This window comes from Colletotrichum godetiae, assembly GCF_030913485.1.
Source record: "Colletotrichum godetiae strain CBS 193.32 chromosome Unknown BDP55scaffold_155, whole genome shotgun sequence".
Taxonomy (NCBI): Eukaryota; Fungi; Ascomycota; class Sordariomycetes; order Glomerellales; family Glomerellaceae; genus Colletotrichum; species Colletotrichum godetiae.
Genome location: NW_026851403.1, coordinates 1 through 11,970, shown reverse-complemented (window position 1 = coordinate 11,970; position 11,970 = coordinate 1). Strand labels below are relative to the sequence as shown.

Below are 11,970 nucleotides of genomic sequence, written 5' to 3'. Positions count from 1 at the left end.
CGTCGCATAGGCTCATTATTGCACAATGTGTACAGCGAAGGCATTCGACACGGGCTGGCGTTCAGGCTCTCTATCTTCCATATCCACCCGATCATGACATGACTACGTTTTAGTAGACGTGTTCATCACGACTAAGGTGGCCCATTTAGAAATACTTGGTCCTTCAAAGAGACTAGCCGAACGATGACCCTCAGGGGCAATGGCAACTTAACCATAGGTTGCCAGGATCACGCATGGGTTGACGGATCTCAGCGTTGTTGAATCCTGTCATAACGGGTCTACCAAGTTTGCAAGGGGGTCAATGAATTTTTCAACGTTGGCACCAAATAGGAGTAAAGGGTCGAGGCGAACACGTATAAAGACCACGAAACTGACGACACAAGATCTCGGCGAACAATCGTCAACACCTACAAAGCAAAACTAAGCCTCACGATAAACAAGAAATGGCTACCACCCACAATCCCGAGACGAACGTAGATAAAGGCCGCGGAGCGTACGATACCACGGGCGTTCCGAAGCCACCTCCCCGCCCAAAGTCGAGGTAGAAAACGATGAGGTCCGTTTGAATGGAAGTCTTATATTTACGCCTTCTAACAACGCGCGTCACAGCACTGGATCATTTCTGGATGCACGAGAGCGACACAACATCGTAAGCGATGGTCTTGGACCATACGGTGGTGGGCTGAGCCGCGACAGAGGAGAAGCTTGGGTTTGGAGTGTCAGTAACAAGTTCTGCTAGGACAAAATAGAGAGAAATCCATCAATTCTTTCACTTGCGTACAAATAAGCAGGCAATTTCTGAATACTACTTGATGTCTGACTTCGCTGCGCGCCATTCTACAAGTTGATCTGTCCATTTCATTCGGTGCATTTTCGAGAGCCTTCATTCCCTCAAGGCTTGCCCTTGAGCCCTGGTCCTTTAGGGGTGAGGGAGTTTTATATAGGAAGGCATAATAATTCGTGAAAGAAAACGTACAACTTCCACCCCGCCTAATACCGCACCATGGACGTAGTACAACAATGCGAGAGATCTCGTTAGGCACCAAGAGCGAAGACCTCGCACCTTTTATTGGGACTAAGCCAAAGGACGCGTCCACCGTACACAGTATTAACCACTTCCCTCTCTTGCGTGAGCTTTTGGTAATCGTTGTTGCTAGAAAGCGCCGAGTGGATCTAATGCAGCCGGTCCCATAGGTATACACCAAGAAAAAAGACAAAAAGGGCTGCAAGGTGGTCACAGCCGGCGCCATGTGAACCGGTTGCGCTGACGGGGATCGCCGCGGTCGTGTGCACCGTCGGCCTATGGTAGGTCCACGACGGTTGAACATCACCACCAGACGTCGTCGTCAAGAGACTGAGCGCGGTGCCGATGCTCGATGCATTGTGGGTGAAAGTAGCGTTCCAGGATCGATGGGGGGATTTCAGCCTGTCGGGAAGTGCAGTTGTATGGATTGCAGTCGAAGTTAACGCATCCCCCTCCATGGTACAAGTGCATATTTGAGGAAGCTCAGTCACCGTGCTTGAGGGCGGCTGAACGGTACCGACTGTAGGCGCAGCAGTGTACAGATTGGCAAACGCCCAGATCTCCATGGTGACGTTCTGTGTGTGGCTTAGTTCAGTGTATACACGAGGAGGTTGCAAAGGAGCTCATGGACCCTCATATTATTTATAGCAATCATAAACTGACGCCAAAACTGGCTGTAGGCTTACTACTGGCTAACTACAAGTGCTAATATACCTTAAGAGTTGAACCTGATGAGGTTGCTGTCAAATATGGCTGATGTAACCGGCAATGTTGAGCATAAATAGTTCCGGCACCATGAGGCCTAGAAAACCTTCGTATTCTCAACCTTGCAACTTCGGAAAATGACACCATCGTCTCCGCCAGATCCCCTTATTGTGCAGGAAGAGCAAGCACTTGTCGATGCATGTGCGTATGCAAACGTTTTGCTTTGTCCCGCAAGTGTATTCTCAAAGTCTACATCACCAGCATATCCACGGAGGTTTCCCGGACCTACTCTGTTTCAACTAAGGCTGGAAGAAGCGAACAAATTTGCGAACAACGATGTTATAGAAAGCCGCCATTCACCGTTTCGCCCAGAGAGCACGTTTTATCCCGTCAACACAACATTGTTGTCAAGCCAGGTGATTAGTCTTAGAGACTTGGAGATTAAACTAGATCCGAGCCGGGCTTCGGGTGTCACAGTTTATACAAAGCGGACAAAGCAGACAAAGCATCGCAAAAAACTTCAGCCGTGATGTCAAAATCATGATTCCTCCCATTCAGCACCAGTCTGCGAGGGTTGAGGCCACTATGGCACGGATGTATTCAAGCAAAAAGCTTTGCCATGTAGATGCTCATTTTACCAAAGCCTGAAACCTAGAAGGGGGATGGCGACATGTAATCAAGAAATGTGCGCCTTGCAATAATGAGTGTATTTTAATAAAGCTCAAAGAGAGGCTATACGGACTGTCGCACAACCCCAAGCAGATTCATAGCTATGTTCTTGTCTGCCTTTGACATGGCATACAAAAAACCGAAAGTATTGCAATGCGGCTCTAGAACGGTCGATAATAGAGAACTCTTTCTCGTGATGTGAGCTAATCAACCGCATGCAGACGTTCAATTGGGCGACCACTGGAAAACAGGCGGGCAACTCCAAACACCAAGATAGACGCCCACCACACGACCATCCTCCGCCGAGAAATAGCACACCATTTTACCATTGACGAGCTCCGTAATGAGTCTGCCATGCGTCACCCAGCTGAACGTGGCCCCAGGCGTGACCGGCTCGTGCTGAACGGACATGCCAGGATTGCCCTTCTTCTGCCTCTTTTGGCTGGCAAAAAGTCAGACTTCAAGTATGTGAAAGGAGCTAGATCAGAAGCGTACTGTGAACGGCCCATACCAGATGGTATCTCTTTCCGCTTGGGGCAGAAGCAGAAAGTCTCGGATTATTTTGCTCGTCGTACGCGTCGTCTCAGCTCAAGAAGGTCCTGTCAGTAACTTGAAGAGATGTTCAGATACAACGAAACTCGGTCTTTGACAAAAAGTCCGCCATGTACTTCAAGTTTGCTCCTCGTGCAGTAGTGTTTGAATAGTCACGACGAAATTGTGAATACTAGCGAACCTTGTTCACTGGTATTCTGTCTCGAGGCGTACATATCAAGTGCTTTGGGGCATGGCTGGCTACTGCAAAGCTTCCTCTGAAAATGGATGCCGGTAAAATTCTGGCTGAGTACGGCACATGAAGAGTGCTGGTTCTGCGCGATTGATCGTGCAAAAATTTGTTTAGTGTACTGTACATAGTGAACCTCGTTGTGATGTGTTGCTACAGGCCAAGCAGGCCAATCAGCGGCACTTGTGGCTAAGACAATGCGCCGCTTCACACGCTGACTTCCTTATCCACATCGACGGCCATGGAAGTAGACACGGTCCGAGGCTCCACTTGGAATGACAGATTCTAGAACGTTACAGAAACGCTCCCAACGATATCCATCGGCGCTTTCTCGTCGAAATTGGCTCCAGGGTCCATCACTTTGCTGTGCTGGTCTGAGCGCAGTTGCCCCACTATCCGAGGAAATAGATCCTCCTCTTTCTGGCCCGTGGCTACAAACTGACCTGTCAAAGTGGCTTGAGAGCGAGTATTGAATGTGGCGTGTTCTAGACCCTTCCAACTATGTACCCCGTCATGAGCAAGGATACTCCAGAAATGACATGTGCGTTTTGGACGTACGGACACACCAAATCAACCGATAGGACGGGAGTTGCACCTCAGCGGCACATACGACCATCGCAACTACCTACAAGCCCTGGTGAAGCGTTCCTTGACGAAACGCCCCAGTGACGATATTGTCATGAATGCTCAGCACGAGGAACCCAAAACGACCTTTTGTCGTAGCATACTACATGATGGCTACTCCTCCGCCGAGTATCACGCGAAAGCAGGAGACCGACAAGCTTAAATGACGCAGTCGATGCCGTGATCCTGCTACCGTATTGGACTACATCTTCACGTTCATCCGGCCTCATTACCGCTCGAGAATCTGCGACCATTAGATCATCGGCCACACGAAGTTTTCCCTTTCAGATTTCCTATTGCAATGGAGGGACAGAAGGCAAACACGCTCGAAGCAGACGTCATCATCATTGGCGCAGGTTTCAGTGGTTGTTACGCTTTATTCAAAATTCGGGAGGCAGGATTCTCTGCCAAGATTCTTGAACGCGGAGATGACTTCGGCGGCGTCTGGCATTTCAATCGGTATCCCGGTGCCAGGGTTGATTCCGACACGCCCGCCTACCAGTTCAGCTTGCCCAGAGTCTGGGCTGATTTCCACTTCACGGAACGGTTTCCTGGTTGCGAGGAAATCCGCAAGTACTTTCGACACGTCGATGCAACGCTGGGTCTGCGTCAGGACACCATTTTCGACGCTCAAGTAGACGAGGCGAAGTACGACACCGAGGCCGGGCGCTGGCAGTTCAGGACGACCAAGGGGCTACGTGCGACGTCCAAGTATGCAATATTCGCATGCGGCTCGATGAACAAGCCGTACATGCCACCTTTCCCAAACCAAGACCTGTTCGATGGGCCTATCATACACCCGTCTGCTTGGCCCGACAATCTCTCGCTGACGGGCAAGAAGATCGGCATCGTCGGTCAGGGCGCGTCCGGCCTGCAAATCGTGCAGGAGCTTGCACCACTCGACTGCGAGCTGACGGTTTTCGTCCGAAACCCTTGTATCGCGGTTCCGATGCATCAGAGACAGCTGTCGTACCGAGAGTCAGAGGAGATGAAACACTATTACGACGCCATATTCGCAAAGGCCAAGTTCGGCTCGTCTTCGGCCCTCCCATACAATCAGAATTCTGACTGGCTGCGCTGCGCGACAGAGACCGAACGAAACGACCTGTTCGAGCGGTTATGGAACAGGGGTGGCCTCGGCCTCACGCAGTCGAACTATCGCGATATCGTGTTTGACAAGAAGGCCAACGCATGCTTGTACGATTTCTGGGTTCGAAAAACGCGAAGTCGGATGACGGACCCCAAGAAGATGGACGTCGTCGCGCCTTTGCAGCAGTTTGAATGGTTCGGATCAACACGCGTCAACCTTGAGAAGAACTACTACGAGGCGCTGGACCAACCGAATGTCAAAGTGGTGGACCTCAAGGAGACGCCGATCCAGTCCTTTGACAGGCAAGGGATTCTCGCCGGGAGCTCTGATGTCGCTACACACCACGACTTGGACGTTGTCATCATGGCTACCGGCTACGACGGCGTGACAGGTAGCCTGCTGGACATGAACATCCATGACAAGAATGGCGTCCGGCTGGAGGATGCTTGGAAAAGCGGCATCAGCACGTACCTTGGCATGATGATCCCCGGCATGCCCAATGCATTTATGCTGTATGGGCCGCAAGGGCCGACGACGCAGACCAACGCGCCGCCTTTCATTGAGCTCCAGGTTGACTGGGTGGTAAGGCTCCTAAAGCGGATGAGCCAGGATCATGTGTATTCCATCGAGCCCTCGGAGGAGTCTTGTGAATTTTGGAAAGGTCTCGTAACAAAGGCCTTTGAGTCAACCCTTTTTCGTGATAGCACCGCGTGGTGGACCGGCGCGAACGTCCCGCGCAAGAGAGTCAAGCCACTGGTCTATCTGGGTGGGGTCCAGCCATGGAGACAGTTGTGTGACCGGTCTCTGCGTGACTGGACGGACTTCATCGTGTCGTAGGAGCAGAATAGCTTCGATTATCGTAGCCTGGCTGACGGGAACTTTCATTTATCTACTCTGAATGCCTATCATGTGTCAAACTCTATCGTCAACACTGTAACAAACTGTGACTTCCTGCGGTGAATTCAGAGACGCGGTGACCTGGAGACGAGCTGTGACTAATGGCATCGCATTCTGGTCTATGTCGACTACGAGTTATTCGTGCACTTTGGTACAAAGATAAAGCTCATCCATCTCAACTCGTTTATTTGGCAGTATGCGTGCGAAACCGAACGGTGATTGAACCTCAATGGATAAGGGGATACCGATGTTTTCCCATTCATCGGCACGCGACCACATCTTACACCACGCGAGATGCCTCGTCCGCCCGTTCATTGCTGTTAGTAGTAGCGTCTCTCACGTGATTTCCAAGAGTTTTGAACGGCAAACGAAGACTAGACTGCTGTATAGCTGGGATACGATGTAGACATGCCGCTGTCTTAAACAAAGCTGCTGGCCGTGCCTCTAGGGGTAAGTCCCGCAGGCGGCGGTTTTTGCAGTTCCCACCAGGGAGGTTCGTCCTGAATGCGGACCTGGCCTTCATCAAGTTCGCCAGTGCCGGCCCTTTTGAATCTCAAGGCACCTTTGACTTTCTTGAAAGAGGCAACTGTGCTAAACGTTAGAAATATTTTTGGATAAGGGTGGGCATAACTTCAATGTACATATGAACGTCAGCCGAACAGCGATCTCTTTGAACAAAGCCTTGATTTTGTCGACCAAGGTGACAGTATTTGGACTCTTCGAGCGGAGACTCGTCATTGTGGGTGCAACTTTCGTAGGCGTGGTGGTTAACAAATATGTCGGAAGAAGTACGTCTGCGACGGGCCGATAGACGCTGGGATGGTTCAAGGAAGATTCCGAAATCACAACCAGATCAAAGGCCAGCAACCTGAGCGACGGCTGTGTTTTTATACTGTTCAAGTCTTGGCAGACTTTCGTGAAAGCCAGACAGCTCAGCCGGGTTAAAGCGACACCCGAAGGCTGTCATTGATCGGTAGACCAATCATCAGAGAGACCCGCGTGGCGTTTCCAGGACCTATTCGATGGCTCCTTGATTACGCTCTGTGCTTCGAATCGAGGGAGCGATGGATCGCCGCGGGAACCTTGAAGAATGCATGACCCGGGTACTGAGAACCGCAAGGGCGCACGCTGAACACCTGAACCAACAGCAATCTGCCACATTATGCTTGAGAGAACGGACTTACCAAAAAACAGTTCTTTCAATGGCAAAAGCGTTTCTTTGACGGCGAGATCGACCGAGTCTTAATAACTCTTCAGCTTGGAGAAACACCATACACATGATTCGTCGGTGATCACCAAGCTGAGCCGTCCCCGAACAGAAACCACTGGCCCGCTTGCTGGTTTCTATTATATCCGTAACCTTGCTCGAATGAATGCGAGCGATACATTTGTTTCATGGTACTGTAGCTCTAACTTATGAGGTACCGTATGGATGTTTGTCGCATAAATTTATGCCATAATGAGGATGAGCTCCAGGCGACATTCTCCTTTCATGAGGACCAGACAGTGTGGAGGTTTCCCTGAGACTCATTCTGCTGAAATGCACTTCTGGCTTCCCCCTACTTTCCTTCTCTTAGGCCATGATACGTCAGTTTGCATTCACTTACAGTACTGTACTGCAGTCAGTTTTGGGAGAGGGTCGAGTAGAAGCCGGGTCTGCCTCTTTAAGCAAGAGGTTGTTGTGGCTGCGTATGGCGGACACCCCTCATCGCCAGCTTTGTGCCCACTAACGATCATATCAAAACGGTCGATTCGATGTTTGCCGAACTATTTAGTTGCTCCGCTGACATTGCTTTCCTTGTAATAACGTCGTTGAGACAGTCCAGGTGATGAATCAAGGAACAGTACCGAAAACAACCAAGATCAACATGGAAGTACCCCAGCCACCAGTACACGGCAGACCCGACAACCTTACCGCAAGGCTCGTCGCGATCATCATCCACGAAATGACAGCATGCATCTCGCGTTGGCGCGATTATGCCGCCTCCAAAGATGCGCAGCTTCAGCAACTTCACAAAAACTCCCAACATCTCGAAGCACGCATCGAAACGCAGCGTCACACCATCAACGCGCAAGCCGAGCGCATTAGTCGTCTGGAGTTCGAAATGTCTCCTATGGAACTCTCATGCAATACTGTGTCGCCAGCGGCGTTTCCAATGTCGCTGCAGGAGTCTAGACGCAAGATGTCCGGTTCTATCATAGACCTGCAGTCAAGCTTCACAGGCGGCACGTTCGAGAATGCTTTGCAGGAGACATACGGTCAAGCACACGGCGGCGATGGTGCGAGCCTAGAGGGCGACGCTTTAGCTCCATTGATGGCGTTGGCAATGACCGCGGTAGGGGACGCAGCTGAACCGCGGTTTGGAGCAGGGGAGGTGACGCAGAGCGAGAGCCTAAACCCGAAAAAGAGGCACCTGGAAGAGTACGATGCTGTTCCGAAGCGAGTCCGGCAAAGTTGATGAAGGCAAATGGATTGGAAAGTCTGCCTGCAATAAATTGTTGCTGTAACTTTGTTGCACCTTGGATGTAGCGATCTGCGTGAAGCTATTATTCCATCTTTCATATCACATAGTGAGGTCCAGTAACGAACGCTACCACTTTCGCTGAGTGGTCTAAGTCTCGTCACGAAGACGAATCTCACGCAACATATTCCAACGATCTCTAATGATCACAGCAGATATTCTTATGTTGATTTACGTGATCTCGCGACAGCAACCCATTCCCGCAATCACATCTCCTCGCCGTCATCTTCATGCCCCCCTCTGTTCCCAAGCTGTAGACTACAGATCATCCCAGTACTTCTTCACAAGGCTGTGGGCATTCTCTAGATTAGCCGCCGGCTCCGTAGTCACCTGCCACTTGATTTTGTAGAAAGTCATGCTGTCGACCTCCTTTCGCCCGGTGACCTCCCCCGACCAGTGCTCCAAAGTGGGGTCGTATCGACGTAACGGTAATCTTCTGGAACTGGAATAGCCATGGAGTTCGTTCCAATCGACTAAAACTGGTAACATGTGCTGGAGTCGGTCTTCTGGTTCCCAGGTCGGTTTCCAAGCCATGTGGTAGTAGATTGCGCCATCGATATCGCTGTGTCCTTGAATCTTTTTCACTTGCCATTCATCCGTACTTGCTGTGTATCCGCTGTTGTGGTCGACTGTCGTTGATCTCATCTTTCGTTGGGCTGCTAGTCGGAGACTGGTGTGGATGCTGTGACCGAAGTTAGACGTGATACGATGGGCGCCGAGATGGGTCTTGAAGGTGAGGCGATGAAGCATGCGCCGACGCTGCTGTTTAAGGAGCTTGTGGCTTTTCTTATACATAAAACAGATACATGCGTACATATCCCGATGGATGGAGACGATTCAACTTTGCTAATGAATCACATTTTGTTCCAGTCATTAGTCCCTCCACTGACAGGGTTCGAAGTCAAGATGCTTGAGGCGAGGATGAGTGAGCAGATACATGCTTACAATCCACAGGACTCAATGGGCATGCGTATGTGGATCTATGGATGCTTCTGCGCCCGAAACAGAAATTAGATCTTCTGATGTACAGACCCTTAAAACGGCATTTTGTGGTCCGATGTACGTACCGAAAGAAACATCGGTCAGCGGTGCTTGCTGGTCCAACTGCTTGGGCTGTGACGACGCAAATGCCAGGGCAGCTACATCGTTGTAGTCGCTAAAGTGGGCCACGCCACGAGCCAATTGTCACTTCGTAGAGAAACTTCTGGTTTTCGTTGAGAGAGGCGCTATGCTTGATTGCAATCCTTGTTCGCAAAAAGGTTCACAAATGACAACGATTTCTGGGCGCCAGCGTGCGCAGAACTAACGCTGACTTTCTGGGTACGTTGCCCTGGCAGTTCCGCCTGGAAATCGCGATACGCCATTGTGAATCCATGTAGTTTGACGGCTCTGGAGGCACCAACGAGAAGCACTGCACGTCACTCGCCAGGCCCCGGCTTTCAACAATAACTTCCCATCATGGCCTAGCCTTGTCGGCTCCTTTCTAGCCATTTCTAGTGTTCGCTGATCACTTCGACAGAATTGATGGCACCGGCTTGGGTACAAGCCCCTGTAAGGTGGCCGGATCGTTGAAGAGCACGTCATCTAAGCAGCGTGCGCTTTTTAGGTAAATATATATGCAGGACGAACTCCACCTGCTTTCCCTGTCTAGCAGATGGTGCTTCCAGTATGAGGACCGAGCGAAATCACCTCTCAGTGGCAGGCGTGGACCATACAGTAAAAGAGCGTGGCCGGCATGCATGATGGCCTTCTAAGGAATGCTCGCTCAAGCTCATGGTATGGGTCCGGCGCAGTCGGTATTACGCGATACGGGGGCTTCCTAGCCATCCTCGAAAATGGAGTCTCTTTGAATATATCTGACGACGTCGTACAGTAAGACTCAGCAACATCGCCAAGTTTTTGACATTTTCTCTAGCAGAAATCAACACCACTCTGGCCGCAATCTGATCATGAACGCAAGCCTTCGTGCCGACATGAATCATCAGCTAAGCGCTATCACTCTTCTTTACGCATGTTTTACGTCGACTGACGATGTACACCAATCAAAGGATAGATACAATGATCACTAAGCCCAACCCAAACACTCGGAAGGCTGACCCTTCTGACTACTCGGTCAACACAGAATGTGAACAAATGTAGCATATGCTCTGGCGCGTTGACGCAGGCCTTGCTCAGTCACAATCACATCGAGCGACATACTGCTGTCATCCTTCCAAGAGTTTGGGACCTAGACTGCCGCCCATCATCGGCTTCCATCCCCAAAACTGACCCCGCCGGATGGGAAAGGCGGTCTCGATGGGTCTATGGTTTTGCTGATTTTCCTTACGTCATCCGTGATACGCCCGAGTCTAACATGGTCAGAATATGGACTAGTTGCCTACTAGGAAACGATCACTCACTGCTCGTTCAGGTAGTCATTCTGGGCTTTTTGGGACTGGTGGGCCTTTTCGAGTCTGGAAAGAGCTTTTTTCAGCAGCTCTGCTCGTTCTGTGATGCTGGCCCTATTTCCCATGAGTGCGTTGTTCCACCGCTTGCGGCTGTGCTTACGAGAGCGAACTTGGCTGTGTGCCAGACAGCGTGAGGTTCTCGAGAGGGCTGTTTCCGGTTAGCCATGCACCAGGCCTGAGGTGGGCACCCATAACTTGCCTTGAAGACGGCTCTGTTGCTGGGTCTTGCAACTGGGCCAGCAAGCTGTCGATGTCGATCGTTCCAGATGACGGAGGCGACTGCTGCAGATGTGGGATGGCGGACTGAGCATCCGTGGTCGCTGGGCTACTGCGGACATATTGCGAGCCATGTTTGGGAGACTTTGGAAAGATCTCAGCTGACCTCCAACAGCCTATGGCAGCGGGTTGATGATAGGTAAGGGTTTCTGCATGTGACAAGTGACTCGCCGGCCTGCGCGATGGCTGGGGCGGTGGTTGGGACATGTTCGTCTGAAGCAGAGAGCTGGAGGGGCAAGAGAACTCTCGACGGCGGAGGCGATGAGTGTAGGTAAGTCGTCAAGAACGAGGTGGTGGTGGACGATGTCGGGCGCAATGGCCTTTATAGTTATTGAGGCGCAACCGACTTGGACTCGTCCATCCCATGTCTGCCGTTGGCGGAAGTCCGGCGACCAAACGGCAGGGTTGCTCTTTTTTGCATTTGCAGTCGGGTGGCGATCATCGCAATCGGTAGAGATCGAAAACTGTTGGCCATGTCGCCAGTGGTCTGGGTGATGTTTCGGTCTCGCTCCCAGCCTGGAGGTCTCGCGGTCAACCCTGTCACCGAAGCGGAATGGCGGACTTGTAGATCGTAATCGCCGTGCAGATGTCTTCCACTCGGCCAAGTCGAGAGGATTGTACCTATTTTCTGGTAACTTGTCCTTTCCGACATACCTTGGGTGTTCATACAGGTACTCCACTGCCATGTTGGAGGCAAAGTACGGCACACTGAACCACCATCGCAGCAATATTGAACATGGTCCTTGAACGCAAGAATAAGTCGTACGGCCCAGGATGTCTCGAAAGTTGGCATTGGAATACGGGCGAAGTAATCTTGGCTCGGCAGGGGAGATCGTTTGCGCAACAATCGGCATCATAGCCCACGACTCGAGAAATTTCTTGTAGCGGTGATCTTGCCGTCGAGGAACAAATGTGATAACAACGATGAAGCTCAA

The 11,970-nt window shown here is 51.1% G+C and overlaps 6 protein-coding genes across 6 annotated transcripts; 2 read left to right on the top strand and 4 right to left on the bottom strand.

Annotated features, from left to right (window-relative positions):
- Positions 1–406: 406 nt before the first annotated feature.
- On the bottom strand, positions 407–737 carry BDP55DRAFT_688684 (uncharacterized protein). Its single transcript, XM_060576664.1, has 2 exons — positions 610–737; positions 407–556 (listed from the first exon to the last, which is right to left on the bottom strand). Exons 1-2 carry the CDS (start codon positions 669–671, stop codon positions 448–450), a joined length of 171 nt encoding a protein of 56 aa, XP_060421318.1. The 5' UTR covers positions 672–737; the 3' UTR covers positions 407–447.
- Positions 738–1,173: 436 nt separating this feature from the next.
- Positions 1,174–1,590, bottom strand: BDP55DRAFT_639532 (uncharacterized protein; the record flags this gene model as incomplete). The annotated part of the gene is made up of 1 exon (XM_060573265.1): positions 1,174–1,590. The coding sequence occupies one exon, from the start codon at positions 1,588–1,590 to the stop codon at positions 1,174–1,176; it is 417 nt and encodes a 138-aa protein (XP_060421317.1).
- A 2,514-nt stretch (positions 1,591–4,104) lies between these two features.
- BDP55DRAFT_735612 (steroid monooxygenase) lies at positions 4,105–5,730 on the top strand (the record flags this gene model as incomplete). Its single annotated transcript, XM_060580341.1, has 1 exon — positions 4,105–5,730. One exon carries the CDS (start codon positions 4,105–4,107, stop codon positions 5,728–5,730), a length of 1,626 nt encoding a protein of 541 aa, XP_060421316.1.
- A 1,928-nt stretch (positions 5,731–7,658) lies between these two features.
- On the top strand, positions 7,659–8,249 carry BDP55DRAFT_639530 (uncharacterized protein; the record flags this gene model as incomplete). The annotated part of the gene is made up of 1 exon (XM_060573264.1): positions 7,659–8,249. The coding sequence occupies one exon, from the start codon at positions 7,659–7,661 to the stop codon at positions 8,247–8,249; it is 591 nt and encodes a 196-aa protein (XP_060421315.1).
- On the bottom strand, positions 8,199–9,088 carry BDP55DRAFT_688674 (uncharacterized protein). Its single transcript, XM_060576663.1, has one exon. It carries the CDS (start codon positions 9,060–9,062, stop codon positions 8,571–8,573), a length of 492 nt encoding a protein of 163 aa, XP_060421314.1. The 5' UTR covers positions 9,063–9,088; the 3' UTR covers positions 8,199–8,570.
- Positions 9,089–10,722: 1,634 nt separating this feature from the next.
- BDP55DRAFT_95164 (uncharacterized protein) lies at positions 10,723–11,970 on the bottom strand. Its single transcript, XM_060581341.1, has 2 exons — positions 10,959–11,970; positions 10,723–10,907 (listed from the first exon to the last, which is right to left on the bottom strand). The coding sequence occupies exon 1, from the start codon at positions 11,890–11,892 to the stop codon at positions 11,152–11,154; it is 741 nt and encodes a 246-aa protein (XP_060421313.1). The 5' UTR covers positions 11,893–11,970; the 3' UTR covers positions 10,723–10,907; positions 10,959–11,151.

What these genes read in the sequence shown, in the direction of transcription:
- BDP55DRAFT_688684 (XM_060576664.1), bottom strand. Translation starts at nt 671, where the DNA reads ATGGTCCAAGACCATCGCTTACGATGTTGTGTCGCTCTCGTGCATCCA. An exon ending in CATCCAGAAATGATCCAGTG is followed by an intron (nt 557 to 609) that starts CTGTGACGCGCG and finishes ATTCAAACGGAC; the next exon opens with CTCATCGTTTTCTACCTCGA.
- BDP55DRAFT_95164 (XM_060581341.1), bottom strand. Translation starts at nt 11,892, where the DNA reads ATGATGCCGATTGTTGCGCAAACGATCTCCCCTGCCGAGCCAAGATTA.
- BDP55DRAFT_688674 (XM_060576663.1), bottom strand. Translation starts at nt 9,062, where the DNA reads ATGCTTCATCGCCTCACCTTCAAGACCCATCTCGGCGCCCATCGTATC.